This window comes from Canis lupus, chromosome 7 (assembly GCF_011100685.1).
Source record: "Canis lupus familiaris isolate Mischka breed German Shepherd chromosome 7, alternate assembly UU_Cfam_GSD_1.0, whole genome shotgun sequence".
Taxonomy (NCBI): domain Eukaryota; kingdom Metazoa; phylum Chordata; class Mammalia; order Carnivora; family Canidae; genus Canis; species Canis lupus.
Window position 1 is genome coordinate 39,121,286 of NC_049228.1, and position 15,596 is coordinate 39,136,881.

Consider the following 15,596-nt stretch of genomic DNA (forward strand, 5'->3'; position numbering starts at 1 on the left):
AAAGAGAAGTCTTCTAGAAAGAAAGAAATTAGAGTAGCAAAGTATTTCAAATACAGGAGTATAACAAAACTTTAGATTTTTATTATAACGAGTTAGACTCATTCTAGAAAATGTCATCTTTGTTTTCTTTATTAATACTAATTTCTTAAAACTTTGTTTTTTAAAGATTTTATTTACTTATTCATGAGAGACACAGAGAAAGAGAGAGGCAGAGACACAGGCAGAGGGAGAAACAGGCTCCATGCAGGGAGCCCGACATGGGACTCGATCCCGGGTCTCCAGGATCACACCACCCTGGGCTGAAGGCAGTGCTAAACCGCTGAGCCACCTGGGCTGCCCAATTTCTTAAAACTTGTGTTAAGATGTAACCTTTAACCAAAAGCAAGTAAGATTAATAAATATAGTTTTATTCTTTGATGGACAAAAGTATTTTCTTAATATTTAAAGCTATTACATATATTTTTCATTATGGCAAAATATGCATAACTAAATTTACCATTTTAGTCATTTCTTGGTGTACAGTCATTTTTTGGTGTACAGTGGCCTTAAGTACATTCACATGATTGTGTAAACATCACTGCCATCCATCTCCAGAACTTTGTCATCATCCCAAACTGAAACTCAACCCATTAAATCACTCCTCACCCGTCCCACCCTCAGCCCCTGGCAACCGCTGTTCTTTGTGTCTGAATTTGACTGCTCTGGGTGCCTCACGTAAATGGAATCACGCAGTATTTGTTCTGTCTTGTTTATTTTACTCAGTATAATGTCCTCAGGATTCATCCATGTTATAGCAGGTGTCGGGATTTACTTCCTTTTTAAGACTAATATTCCATTGAATGTACAGTTGACCTTGAACATCATGGGGGTTAGGGGTGCTGAACCCTCATGCAGTCAAAAATCCGTATATAACTTTTGACTCCAAAAAAACTTAATTACTAAAAGCCTGTTGTCTGGAAGCCTTACCGACAACATGAACTGTTGATTAGCATGTATTTTGTATGTTCTATGTATTATACGCTGTATTCTTATAATAAAGTAAGCTGGAAAGAAGGAAATGTTGAGGAAAGCATAAGGAAAACACAGGACTGCCAACGGCACTGTGTCTATCAGAAATCCACACACAATTGAAACCTTTTTTGTTCAAGAGTCCATCATATACAGGTTCCCTTCCCTTCAAATTAAGTATAGCATGAGAATAATGTGGAAATAGTGGAAAACTTTGAGGAGGTAGTTTTGTGGAACTAATATAATTGATAGTTACTCAGGTAGAGTTGTCATGAGTCCTTACTCTGAAGCTGACTGGCTGCTCTGAATCCCTTCTCCCACTGTCTCAACTTCCTCTCTGTATAGTGGGGATATTGGCAAATACCTACCAAATAAGGTTGATAAATAGATCAATGAATCACTAAAGGAAAAAGCCCATGGAATAGTGTGTGATACTATGTGTTGTATTCATAATTCACATCTTTAATAGTGTCATTTTCTCAACACTGGCTCAGTCATTAATGACCTATGTCACTGAATTGTCTTTGGGTTTTAAATCTTTGATGATGTAAAGTGATTTGGATTCTTTATGACCTTGACTTTAAGAGGGGATGTGTCAGTCTGTATAGTAGATACTACAGATAGTAACCCATTAGTATATTTTCCTTCCTTGATTTTATTAGGATTTTTGTGCTTGCAGGTAATATGTTAAAACATTTTTAAATATTTAAAAAATATTTATCTATGGATAGTTGTAGAGCAGTCTCCTGAAGCAGTTGGTTTTAATTTTTAGAAAAATCTAAAGAACAGTTTTTAGAAAATAAATTAACATTTGCTTTACTGTTGGTAGTAGGCTTCTTGTGTACCCCAGGAAAGGTAGGAGGGCTTGAATTTGCCTGCAGTCCTTCGCAGTGAGGCTGGGTCTCCTTTCGTGTGTTCATCCTGAGTCAGTTCCCATCTGGGGTCTTTCCCGTCCTGCTGCTTGTTACTTCCTGCCCTGTAGGACTTGATTTTCTTCTCTTTCCATAGAATCCTCTAACTCCTGTCCTTGCTTCCTCCTCTCTTGTGGTTCTGAGCATTCCAGAGCTGTGCCTTTTCATTTTCTGTATCACTCATCTCTCTCCAGATACGTTGTGGACAGAGCCGGGTTCTTCTTCACATTTATAGGATTGTGCAGATCCTATACTTACTCAAGTGCAAGGTGGTCATAATTAAAGCCACATGGCACATACAGATTTTTATAGAGATGCCCTCTTTATTCCCGAGCACTCATGACTGCATGCAGTAAGTGTTTCCTCAAGGTGCTTTTTCTACATTTTATCCAACCCAATGATTTCTCCTCATTTAAGAGATGTTTTTCATCCTGCAGGATAACCCACCAGATTTGCTAAAACATTTTCTAAAACACACTGTTTTGCTTTAGATAGACTGATCATTTTCTTTGGTGACTGGATCAGTTATTATACTATATTGCATTTGTATTTCACACATGAATATAGACGTTGCAGGATAAAGAGGTTAGTAGTGAAACATTGATGTTTTCACTTTTTAGCCTTAGTATTCCTTAGAAGAGTGGTCTACTCCTGTGTGGTCCTTATGGGAAATTTTGCCTTTCTCTGTATCTGGAGTTGCTGCCTCCCAGATGATTTTCCTGCCTTGCAGAAAACAGCAGAAAACAGATTGTCTGCTGCCCTTCCTTGTGTTTCTGTGTCAGCAGTCATGTCTTTCCTGTGTTCCTCGTGTCACAGCGGCACCTGTTACTAGCAGGCAGCTTTCCCTCTGAGTTTTTATTTTATTTTATTTTTAAGATTTTATTTATTCATGAGAGACACACAGAGAGAGAGGCAGACACGGGCAGAGGGAGGAGTAGGCTCCCTGCAGGGAACCCAATGTGGGACTCAATCCCAGGACCTCGGGATCATGACCTGAGCCGAAAGCAGACACTTGACTACTTGAGCCACCAGCTGCCCCTTTCCTTCTGAATCTTAGCAAGGTTGTGTGGGATTTTTTTTTCCCTGGGCGAGCCTCTCCCCCTATGTACATGGCTCATAACTCTTTAGTGACTTAGACCTTGAGAGAAACTTTCCAAAACATTGAACCTAATTTCATAGAATTTCTGTATATTCACACAATATCCGTTTTAAAAATTGCAGAACTGTAAGACAAGTACAGTTAGAGTGAATACACTCTGTCACAAGCAAAGCTGACTCTTGATGAGCACACTGGCCAGCTGCTGGGGCACAGCATGGAGTAGCTTTTGGGTGCTAATGATAGGTTGTCCCTTTGGGCATTGCAAGTCAGAAAAGGGGGCTTTCCCCAGCATATTTTTGGGTTCTCCTCTTACTGCAGAATTTTTTTTACTTTTTGCAGTTACTGTCTCTCACCACTTTGACAAATCTCCACGATGCTAGTGGAGAGGTGATAGGCATAGCTTGTTGTGACAATACAGAGAATGAGTTCTGTTGGGGGTGGGGGCAGGAAAAACTTTGAAGATGATGTGACACTTGTGTCTAAAATTTGAGGGACAGCTAATTATGAGGCAGAAGGTATTTGGGAAGAGAAAATGTGCAGATGGGTGGAGGGAAAGGCAAGTGCAGGGGTGTGGACATTCTCGACAAGTATGGCTAAGTTGTTACTGTGGTGTTGGGGGTTTGGACTGGTTTGAACACTGATGTGCCCCAAGCACTAGGATGCTGGAATGGTGCCTTGGCATGCATTACATGCTTCAAAAGTATTTGAAGGAAAGAAAGGATATTAAAGAGAGTGGACGTTGTCTGCTGTGTTAGGAAGCCAGAATCTATCCTGAAAGGAATCTTTGGAATGTCTTAACCCGAAGACTGACATGATCAGATTTGACTTAGAAAAATATCCCTCCAGGGCAGCCCGAGTGGCTCAGCGATTTAGCGTTGCCTTCAGTCCAGGGCGTGATCCTGGAGACCTGGGATCAAGTCCCACGTCAGGCTCCCTGCATGGAGCCTGCTTCTCCCTCTGCCTGTGTCTCTGCCTCTCTCTCTCTCTCTCTCTCTCTGTGTCTCTCATGAGTAAATAAATAAAATCTTTTAAAAAAGAGTCTGTTTAAAAAAAAAAAAAATCCCTCCAGAAGTATTGGAGGAGAGAATAGAGGAAGATTGGAGTCAGAAATACCAGTTAGATTGCTGAAATAATTAGTTAAAAACTAGGGAGGGCCCAGAGCTTCTGAGCACTGTGAAGTAAAGGGAATGAATGAGTTTATGAAGGTGTGAGGAAGTAGAATTGGCAGGCTGTGGTGATTTAGTTGAGGGCCTGGGCAGATGAGGGTAGGGAAGGTTCTGGAGTGATCCATGGGTTTGCAGGGTGCTTGGATCTTTAAGTGGGGAACTGAGCAAAAAAGACTCTATTTGTGATTCTGTAGTGCTTAACACCACCATACAGGACATGCTTTTTTATTGTTTTCTTCCTATTTGGGAAAAATGCATTTTATTATTCCAGTTGGGGTACATTATCTTTTATAACTGAGATGACCTAGTTCCCTGTGACTCTGTGCACCAGGAGTTGTGCACAGTAGGTGTGAGCAACATTTGTGGAATTGAGTTAAAATCTAACATTTATACTCTAAGACTCTTCAAAAATGTTATAAAAGTGCAGGCTTGAGCAAAAAAAAAAAAAATTGACATCAGAGCATAAGACAGAAATCCTATCTTTAAAATTCCCAGCTTTCTTGTGTAATGTTATTTTAATATTTTATCTTCTGAATTACATCTTTATTCATGGAATGACTCTGTATCACAACAGACAAAATGCAAATTCTCCTTCTGTAAGTGGTTGGTAGTATAGCAGAGGTTGTCGTATAGACCTGGGTAGTTTACTGCAGGTTAGGCTCTGTGTTGTGATCAGTCAGTCATCAAAATTAATATCGGGAAGATGAGCTATAATCAACTATGTATACCAACAGTATTTGATCATAAAATGAAACTCATTTACTGCTCGATCTTCACAAAACGATAGTTTAGTAATTTACTAATTTAATCTTGTGTGTAGTTCCTTTACAGACTCCGAATGTTGAAGACTCTGACTAGCTGTTTATTTTTGAGGCTTATTATAATGCAGATAGAAGGCTGTTAGGAGGATCCTAACATTTTTGTCTCTGCTGTGCTTGTTAGATCTTCATTTTCTTAAAAATCTTTTGTTTCTTTTTGACTCTTTAGTAGCTGTGATGCTTAAATCTTGCCTGCCTTCCATTTGACTTTTCCCTGAAACCCTGCGCATATGTATATAATTTCAGCAATTTGGAAACTCACCCTTTGACTTTTTTAGCCCAAAATCCTAGAGAAAGCTGGAAATTGTTATCAGAAGAACCTGTGGGCTGTTTCTCTGCTTGCTCTATTGCTTGTGCACCCCGGCGTTCAGGAAGCTCTCTTGTGCCTGAGGCCAGTCTTACTTGAAGTATTTCACTGGACCAGGGAGAGATGGAAAAATAGCCTCTGTAGAGAAAGCTAGTTATGTTTACGTTGTTACATGACACGATTTTTATTTTGAGATATTTAAGTTCCCAAGTATCCTCATTTTAGTAAGTTGTTGTGGTGTTTCCTCCCTCTACCCTTCCTCCCTGGCAAGTAGACCAAAATCTTGTCGACCAATTCCATATTGATTCATGCAGCTTATGTTTGAAGTCTGTGGATTTATGAAATCCAAAACTGAGTGCTACTGGCCTATTTTATGCACACCTATAATCAGAGTTGGTATATATGTGGTTTTCTTACATCAACCACCAGTTCTGTTTTCCAGTACCAACTAGGTGTGCAGTTCATTTCATTTCTGACACTATCTGGCGTTAGCGTAGATGCCACAGATTAAGGGCTCAGTCCTTTGGGACTGGCCCCACTTCAGGAACCAGCTGACAACAGGGGAACTCAGGCTACTCACATTTGATGCTTCCCACCGCCTCCCTTCAGGTTCAGTAATTTGCTAGAGCAACTCCTAGAACTCAGTAAACTGCTTTGCTTACTATTAGTATTTTTGTTTGTTTTCAATAAAGGATGTAATTTAGGAACAGCCAGGTGAAAAATATGTGTAGTGCAAAGAATGGGGCAAGCTCAGAGCTTCCATGCCCTCTACTGCTTCCCACCCTGCCAGCCCTGAGGTGTGAGCTCATTGGGGTGTTTTATGGAGGGTTCATTATGTAGGCATGATGGAGGACATTATTGCCCTTTGCTGTGTGAACCTTATCTCTGGTCCTTCTTTACTCCCCAGAGGTGGGGGGTAGGGTGGAACCGAAAATTTCAACCTTCTAATAGAGCATGGCCTGGTATTTCTGACAGCTAGCTCCCATTTTGAAGCATAGAGCCACTCATTAGCACACCAACAACACCCTCACTGCCCAGATAAGTCCAGGGGTTTTAGGAGCTCTGGTGCCTGGAGCGGGGGCAAAGACCAAGTAATTTTTATTACAACACAGCTGTCTAGAAAAGAGAGGTTCTCCCATACTGTGGAATGGAATTGGAAGGAATTGTTTTGCATTTGTCACTGAGAATCCCAGTGGTCAGTGCTGTCCTGTCTTGCCTGGGCCTTACTGTGACTTTGGGTGCTCTGTGGCATCTAGGACAACAGAGTTGCTTGGGAAAAACCTGTCCCTCACAGCTTGCCACACAGACATGTTACTTTTCTTCTCTTTAATTCTAGCTTCTCTTTGTGCTTTTTGGCTATGTTTAGAGCTGGATTTGTATTTTTAGCATCTCATTTTGAAGATTTCTTTTCATCTTCCTTAGAAAACTAGTCAACTAATTTTGCATTTTTGTCCTCTCTTGGCTGCGTGGATAGGTCCATTTGTCTTTGCTTCTGTGGTTATAAGTTTCCCAGGAAAATGGAAGTGACCAGATATTGATTGCTAAGTAATTTGCATAGATCTTGATTAATCAAGGGTTAACGATGTTGAGTTAACTGTGCTTCATTGTTTGGAATGTCTCCAGTAGCCCACTTGAGCAGTGGGGGAGAAAAATGGAGGAAGAAGTGGGGACACTGTATCTAGCTCTCTTGGTTTTAGATTTCCTATACATATTAAAAATTTCTGTATATTTTAAAAAGGTTTATTTTCGTTTTGCTTTAGTCTTGAAATGACTTAATTTACAGCAAATGGGGGTTTATTGCCGTGGCTTCTATGATCCCACTGGGACTTCTGGAGGAGACGTGGTATTTTGAATCTTAGGAAACATGTCCAAAAATACTATTTTTTTTTGAAAATGGAAAATACTGTTTTGTTATTGGTGACTAGTAGTAGATTTCTTTCTTGGATTATATATGTGAGGGGCACTTTGCCATAGCTTGTTTCACATAATCTTTGTGTGGGGTCCTGTAAATGCTGTCACTTCACAACTGTTTCTGTTGTGAATGATGAAGAGATTTTAACTTCTGTGCTGACAAATGCTCTCTTTAATCAGGCATTTAGAAATAATTCAAGCTTTTGTCATTAACTTGTTATATCCAGAACTAGTTTACCAAGAAATTGCAGTGCAACATAAAAATTTAGACAAGTATCATTCTATTTCAGTGTTTGTGCTACACAGATATTGTTATGAGTTATTTTTATAGTTTCTCTGATGGAAAATTAGAAATAATGATTTACCTTGCTGTTCTGAAGTGACCTTTGTTGTCCAGTGCTTGGGACTCCTGTGGGTCTGTCCTGATAGTCTGTCGCCAAGTCACATGACAAGAGCAAATCACAGGCTGTCGAGAGATGGGGCAGAGCATAAGAGGGGAGGGTCTGAAAGTGACTTTTTGTTTTTGAGTATATTGGCCAAGATCCCACATGATTAACTGTTGAAAATCTTTGAGGCAGAAATTGGTAGATGAGCAGTGCTTTTGTTAAGAATGAGATTGGATGAGCTGCGTAGAGGCATCTCCATTAACTTCTGCTTTAAACATCAGATTGGTCTTTGATGTGTAGATTGAGTTATATTTGTTGGGTCAGTATAATGAATCTGTTTTCTTCTGTTGCTTGCTCTTGGTATTTGATTCTTTCAAAAATAAGCTATGGTATGAAGTAATAAAATTCAGATCAATCCCCCCCCCCCCCCCGCCCCGGGTAGTATAGAATATTTAAAAGATGATCCTACTACTTAATATGAAATTAAGATCATTTCTACATTTTATTTATTCCTGTATCTCAGTCTTACTTGATAACAATTTAAACAAAGCTGAGATTTAAAGATTCTATCATAGAAATTAGTCTTTTCTTTAATATTTGTCTAGGAAGGTTAGAATTTAAAATCTAGAAAATTCTTTAGAAATTATCTCGTTTTTATTTTCTGATTTTTAAATGAAGAAATTTATTTTTTTTATTTTTTAAAGATTTTATCTATTTATTCATGAGAGACACAGAGAGAGAGGCAGAGACACAGGCAGAGAGAGAAGCAGTCTGCATGCAGGGAGCTCAATGTGGGACTTGACCCCGGGTCTCCAGGATCACACCCTGGGCCAAAGGTGGTGCTAAACCGCTGGGCCACCGGAGCTGCCCTCATTTTTAAATGAAGAAATTTAGTATATAGGATGTTGTCTAGCCCAAGTGGAATCAGGCACTTAATCACATTGCCATTCTGTGATTGATAGTGGCCACTCCATATTTCAAGGTACAGATAGAGCTTATCAGAATTTGTTTTGTAAACCTTGAAGCAAGCCTGATGATAAAAATAATCTTGCCAGTAAAGAGTGGGTAATCCCAGTTCACCAGTATTATAAACATATATACAGTTGAATAAATGATGGTTAATTTATACTTGAAGTTCTGTTCAGTTTCATGAGCATATAGATACTCCGTGTATTCGATTAGAAAACATTGGGATCCCTGGGTGGCGCAGCGGTTTGGCGCCTGCCTTTGGCCCAGGGCGTGATCCTGGAGACCCGGGATCGAATCCCACGTCGGGCTCCCGGTGCGTGGAGCCTGCTTCTCCCTCTGCCTGTGTCTCTGCCTCTCTCTCTCTCTCTGTGTGACTATCATAAATAAATAAAAAATTAAAAAAAAAAAAGAATTAGAAAACATTTCTTGTGTTGCTTGTCTAAGTGCTATTCACGAGTCCTGACCTCCCCTGGTCCCTCATTATGTTTCATTTTTGGTCTCTTCTCCCCATTAGACTCTACGCATAAAGACAGGAAGCTTCTTTCTTATTCACTGTTGTTCTAACAGCCAGTAAAGCACTGATTGTTGGCTAACTCTGGTTCGTATAGCTGTATGGGAAACTTAGCATATTTTAAATATCTCAAGTTTGCCTATTTTGTTTTTTACAGCGAACAGAGTATCTGTCAGGCAAGAGCTGCTGTGATGGTTTATGATGATGCCAACAAGAAGTGGGTGCCAGCTGGTGGCTCAACTGGGTTCAGCAGAGTTCATATATATCACCATACAGGCAACAACACCTTCCGAGTGGTGGGCAGGAAGATTCAGGACCATCAGGTAAGGATCTATTAAATTCTTACTGAAAGTTGTCTAGAATTACAGAAGGACTTGTAAAATAGTGCATTGAAGTAGTGCTTTGCAAGTGCAGTCAGTATGTTCTGTGTGGCAGAGCTAGGTAGAGGTACACCTTCCCACCCTTTCCCCCTTTTAGGAGGCTTGAATTTGGGTGGGGATTTAGAGCTAATTGCACAAAAATATAGATACGACTTTAAATTATGAACATGCATTAAGTCTTTTGACCTTCCAGATAACTAGATTTGGGAATCTAAAGTAAATTTAGGACAAACAAAAATGTGAAATACTATGTAAGTAGCAGATTGAATGTTTAAGGAATTTATTTCCAGCCAATGGTGTGGGGCTCAAAGAAGGAGTTGAAAGTATAAATGGTGGTGGGAGGGGAGGGTGGTGGGGGCGCCTGGATGGCTCAATTGGTGAAGCCTTTGCCTTCTGCTCAGGTCATGATCCCAGGGTTCTGGGATTGAGCCCCATGTTGAAGTCCCTCCTGGTCTGGGAGTCTACTTCTCCCTCTCCCCTGCTTATACTCTGTTTCACTCTCTCTTTCTCTCTCTCTCAAATAAATAAAATCTTTTAAAAAAATGTAAATAGTTTCAGAAAAATATTTTTTCACAAAAAGTTTTTTTTAAAAAATATTTTACTTGAGAGAGAGAGCATGAGCATCAATTGGGGGAAGGGGCAGAGGGAGCAGCAGACTCCCCTCTGAGCAGGGTGCCCGATATGGGGCATGATCCCAGGACCCTGAGATCATGACCTGAGCCAAAGGCAGCACTCTCATGTCCCATAAAACTAGTTTAGTAACATTTTCCTCCTCTTTTCTAACATTCTGTTGCTGAACAATTGAAAAACTGAATGTGGCTCTTTGGTCTTTGCTTGACCTTTTCAGAATTTTTGCCAAGCAGGGATATAGATCCACTTTAAAATGGGGCTTATAATTTCCCAGTAATAACTTGTGGCTCCCACCCCAACATGTAGAAACACCACATGACAAGAAGCCATCATTTTTTAAATTGTAAAATATTACAACATAAGACTGTCCATTTTACCCATGTTTAAGTGTACAGTTCAGTGGCACGAAGTACACTCACGTTGGTGTGCAACTGTCACCACTATTCATCTCCAGGATGTTTTCATCCTCCTACACAGACACTCTGAACTCATTAAATACTAAGTCTCTGTTTCCTCTTCCTTGGTCCTTGAGAATCTCCATTCTTTTTTTTTTTTTACGATTTTATTTACTAATTCATGAGATACATAGAGAAGCAGAGACATAGGCAGAGGGAGAAGCAGACTCCCTGCGGGGAGCCTGATGTGGTACCCTATCCCAGGACCCTGGGATCATGACCTGAGCCAAAGGCAGACACTCAATCACTGAGCCACCTAGGTGCTCCCCGTCACCTTTTTAAATGAATTTGATTATTGAGGTATTTCAGATAAGTAGAGTCAGACAGTATTTATCAAGTTTGTGTCTGGCATAATGTCTTTAAGAGGTTATCGTATTTTAAAAAGAATTCCAAATTTGGGTATTGGTGGATAAGGTAATATAGACAGCTGTTCCCTGAGAACTAACACGATTGGACAGAATAGTAAGAAGAAGAAAGTGTTTGGAGTGCCTACATGACAAGAGTTACAGGTCCATGATCTGAAAGAAAAGAGAACCACAGAAGTGAGCCCAGCTTCAGACCTCTGTTTACCTAGAGGCACACCCCAGTTTTTTTTTTTTTTTTAAGAGTTTATTTATTTATTCATGAAATACACACGGAGAGAGAGGCAGAGACACAGGCAGAGGGAGAAGCAGGCTCCCTGCAAGGAGCCCGATGTGGGACTCGATCCTGGATCCTGGGATCATGCCCCGAGCCGAAGGCAGACGCCCAACCACTGAGCCACTCAGGTGCCCCCACACCCCAGTTTTGAAAGAGGGGACTGAGCAGAGCTTTTGGCAGACTCCTGGGACTAGCAAAACAAGAACTAAGAGTTAGGGTCTGCTAATAAGGGAGGGTTTTCTTGGCCATCCCCAGGCTGTCATTTGGGAACCCAAAGCCCCATCCCCTGGGAAGAGGTTTGCCTTAGACCAAGGCTAGTCTTTACGGGAACTGACATCCAGCCTTTAATCACTTCATTCACTCTTGGATTAAGTTGATTTCAGATTGTTAATTTCCCTAGCTGCTTGCCAGAAGCAAATGTGAATCTTCTTTGGAAAAATAAAACATCATTGTAGGCTTCACAATTTCCATACAGCTGTCCACATATATGGCATCTGACAGGAAATAAAAATCAATAGGCCCATGAGGAGGTAAGAGGAGCGGTAACAGAACAGACCCACGGGGAATTCAGAATTAACTTTAGAATAACTATGCTTGATATATTCAAGGAAATAACACAAGGTTGAGAATTTCAGCAGAGAATGGAAACTTGGAAAAAGAACCACATGGAAATTTCAGAATTGAAGACTAAGTGCTCCATTACCAGTTTGGTGGTAGGTTTTATAGCAGACTAGGAACAGCTAAAGAGAAGCAGTAAATGGAATGCAGGGGAGAAGAAAATATTCAGGGGCGCCTGGGTGGGTATCATTTGGTTAAGGATCTGCTTTTGATTTCCCCTCAGATCATGATCTTAGGATCGTGAGATTGAGCCCTGTGTCACACTCCACTCTGAGTTGGAGTCTGCTTGAGAGTCTCTCTCAAAAGAAAATATTCAGATTGAAGCTAAGATATTCTAAGACAGAAAAATATGGACGTATAAAAAACAAAGGGAAACAATTCCAGAAGGTATATGCACCCCTACATTTATTGCAACAATATTTACAATAGACAAACTGTGGAAGTAAACCAAGTGTTTGCTGATAAACAAGTGAATAAAGATGTGGTGTGTGTACACAATAGAATATTACTCAGCCATAATAAAGAATGAAACCTTGCCATCTGCAACAACACTAGATGGATCCGAAGGATATAATACTAAATGAAATAAAAGACAAATACCATATGATTTCATTTAACACGTGGAATCTAAACAAAACAGAAAACAGAAATAGACTCCTAAATCCAGAGAATAAATTGCCAGAGGGAAGGGGTGGAGGGGTGAAAGAGGTGAAGAGAATTGAGAGAAAGACATAGGGAGGGATGCCGGGGTAGCTCAGTGGTTGTGCTCTGCCTTCAGCTCAGGGCATGATCCTGGAATCCTGGGATCAAGTCCCACATTGGGCTCCCTTCGTGGAGCCTGCTTCTCTGTCTGCCTGTGTCTGCTTGTCTCTCTGTGTCGCTCATGAATAAATAAAATCCAAAAAAAAAAAAAAAGACATAGGGAAAGTATAATATACATGTGTACTTGGAGGTCTAGAGGAAAGGAAGAAAGAAGGAAGAAGAAAAACTGAGGAGGCAATGAAACACCAGCTCAGAAATGCTGAAAACCTTAAGTGGGATAAACACAGAGAAAGCCATATAGAAACCCATCATACAAAGTCCCTGCCCATTAAATGGAGCTAGAGACCCTCAAGCAGCCAGGGAAGACAGGACGACTTGAAGATGCTACAGTGGATGGTCAGCCAACTTCCAACTTCTCCATAGAAACAGCAAAAGCTGAGAAGGAGTGGGCTTGAAAGAAAACGAGTGACCGTACAGAATAAAAATCCTCTTCAAAAATGAAGGTGAATTAAAGGCATTTTCTGAGAAAAATGGAGAGAATTCATCACAAGGAGATCTACATTGGAAGAAATTGAAATTCTGAAATGTGTCCCTCAGAATCAGAAATGATCCCAGCAGAAGTTTGGAGGGGGTGGAAGGAATAAAGAGCAACAGGTGTAAATGTGGGCAAATCCTAAATGATCATCTGTCATAGAAAAGTGACAGTGAGGTACTGATACCTCTTGTACTCTCTAGGCCATCGAAAGCATGTACAACGAGCTAGCTAGTAGGAGGGTAATAAGAATACACTCTAAAAGAAGGTGAGATGGATTTAGACCCGAATTTTATATAATTTACATGAAACATAATAAATGGACTCAACCCTCCAGTGAAAAGCAGACACAGGCAGATTGTGTAAGTCATGCAGAATTAATATGAAACTGTAGCTATGCACAAAGGATGGAGGGCAGCCACAGCAGTAGTGAAGACCACCAGAGTAAGGAGGACATACTCCAAGGCTCAGGATAAAGCTGCAGCAATTAAGATGCTGTGATGTTGGGTCAGACCTAGGCATATTGATGAATAGAACAAAACCAAACCATTTAAACACTTGATTTATGAAAAAAGTAAGCCTGCAGTACAATTGATAGTGCTGGATTGATTGGATAGCCATATTGGAAGAAAAAGGAAACTTGAACCTTGTTTCACACCAAAGGCAAGCTTTCCATGTGGATTGGAGATGTAACTGTGAAAGTAAAACAGTAAAGCTCCTAAAATAACGTGGGATAATATTTTCATGGTCTTGGAATTGAGAAGCTCTTCTTCGACAAGTTATTAAAAGCATTAACTGAAAAGAAAAGATTGCTGCTTTGGACTGAATAAAAGTTGAGAACTTGTATTCATCAGAAGATCCCATTCAGGGAGTGAAAAGGTGGGCTGCACCCGGGGAGAAGGTATTTCCAGCCCAGATAACCAGCAGTGGGGTCCTGTCTGGAATATATAAAGGACTTTTCCAGATCAGTAGAGAAAAATTGGGCAAGAGATTTGATTTAAGCACCTATTTGTAAAAGAAGGTATCCACATAGCCATTAAAACACGCAAAGGGATTAAACCTCATTAGTAATCAGGGATACATGGAGCGGAACCACAGTGGTATATTCATACCTATCAGGAGTGTTCAAATAAAGGCCGACAATTCCAGTCATAATGTTGCATTGTACGTACAAGTAGGAGAGCTGTTGTATGCTGCCATGGGAGTGAAAATTGACAGAACCAATTTGGAAAGCTACTTGGAGTTTTCTGCTAAAGTCAAGTATGTCTTTGGCCCGTGACAACTCCACTTGTGGGTGTATGACCAACAGAGTGGGTGCCCATGTGTAGCAGAAGACATTTAGTAGGATGTTCATAGCATCACTATTTTTAATAGCCCCAAACTGCAAGTAATCCAAATGTTCATTAATAGGAGGATGGGTAAATAAGTGTGATTACTATGATGGAATACCACAGAGCACTGAAAAAGAATCAACCACAGCTGTGTGTGGTGAATAGCTGACTCCCATAAACAGTTGTGAAGGATAGAGTGGGCATGTCACAGTATGTACTGTGTAACTCTGCTTTACATAAAATTTGGAGACCCGCAGAACTAATCTGTGATGCTAGAACTGTAGCTAGTACCTTTGGGGAGGCGGAGGACTTATGAAGGAAGTTTCTGGTGTTGACATTCTTATTTCTTGATCAGGATTTGGCTACGTGGGACTGTTCACTGTTTATGTTTTATATGCTTTCTGAATTAATATTTCGATAAGCATGTTAAGATATATTTAATGAGGGTATAGATTTTTAATGAGGGTATAGATTTCTGGTTATGGCCAGATCTTTGTAACATCAGACACCTTACCTTCCATCATCAGACTGTTATTTCTGCTGACTGACTTGACTGACTTTACCCAAGAGAATGATTTTTAACTTTTTTTTTTTTTTTTTTTTGGCCAAGATCTGGGCGGAACAGGTTTAAGTACATCCTATCAGGATTTGTTGGTTCTGCCAAGTATTAGGTTGACTCTGTGAGGAATCACTGTCTTTCAGGTGGTGATAAATTGCGCCATCCCTAAGGGGTTGAAGTACAATCAGGCTACACAGACCTTCCACCAGTGGCGAGATGCCAGACAGGTGTATGGCCTCAACTTTGGCAGCAAGGAGGATGCCAATGTCTTCGCAAGTGCCATGATGCATGCCTTAGAGGTGTTGAATTCACAGGAAACAGGTACGGTATCTTGGTTTACTTGTTTCTTCCAACTCAAGTGCCCTGTGTATGTGTATGTGAAATAATGTTTGAAGTAATTCTTAAATTTCTGTTGTTTCCCTCAGAAGTGTGAACTTTGGTTTCTTGATGATAGACATACAGTTTAGAAGGATAATCTTACAAGATTGGTTAGTCAGTAAGTTTTTAACCTTCTCCTTTGAAGATGGTTATGATCCTCCTACTCTAGAACCTTAGCTTTTATTGCATGGATGTGAACCTCAGAGAATATGCAGTGGATAGAAAT

The 15,596-nt window shown here is 40.3% G+C and overlaps 1 protein-coding gene across 21 annotated transcripts in view; it reads left to right on the forward strand.

Moving 5' to 3' along the window:
- Nucleotides 1–15,596, forward strand: part of ENAH (ENAH actin regulator) — a 145,325-nt gene that overhangs the window by 64,667 nt on the left and 65,062 nt on the right. For all 21 annotated transcript variants that reach the window (XR_005362288.1, XM_038542839.1, XM_038542830.1 and 18 more), the window contains exons 2-3: nucleotides 9,244–9,409; nucleotides 15,136–15,313. Coding sequence is in view for 20 of the 21 variants with exons in the window: in XM_038542839.1 (XP_038398767.1) it covers nucleotides 9,244–9,409; nucleotides 15,136–15,313 (344 nt within the window). In the remaining variant the exon portion in view is untranslated. The remainder of the gene's footprint in view (nucleotides 1–9,243; nucleotides 9,410–15,135; nucleotides 15,314–15,596) is intronic.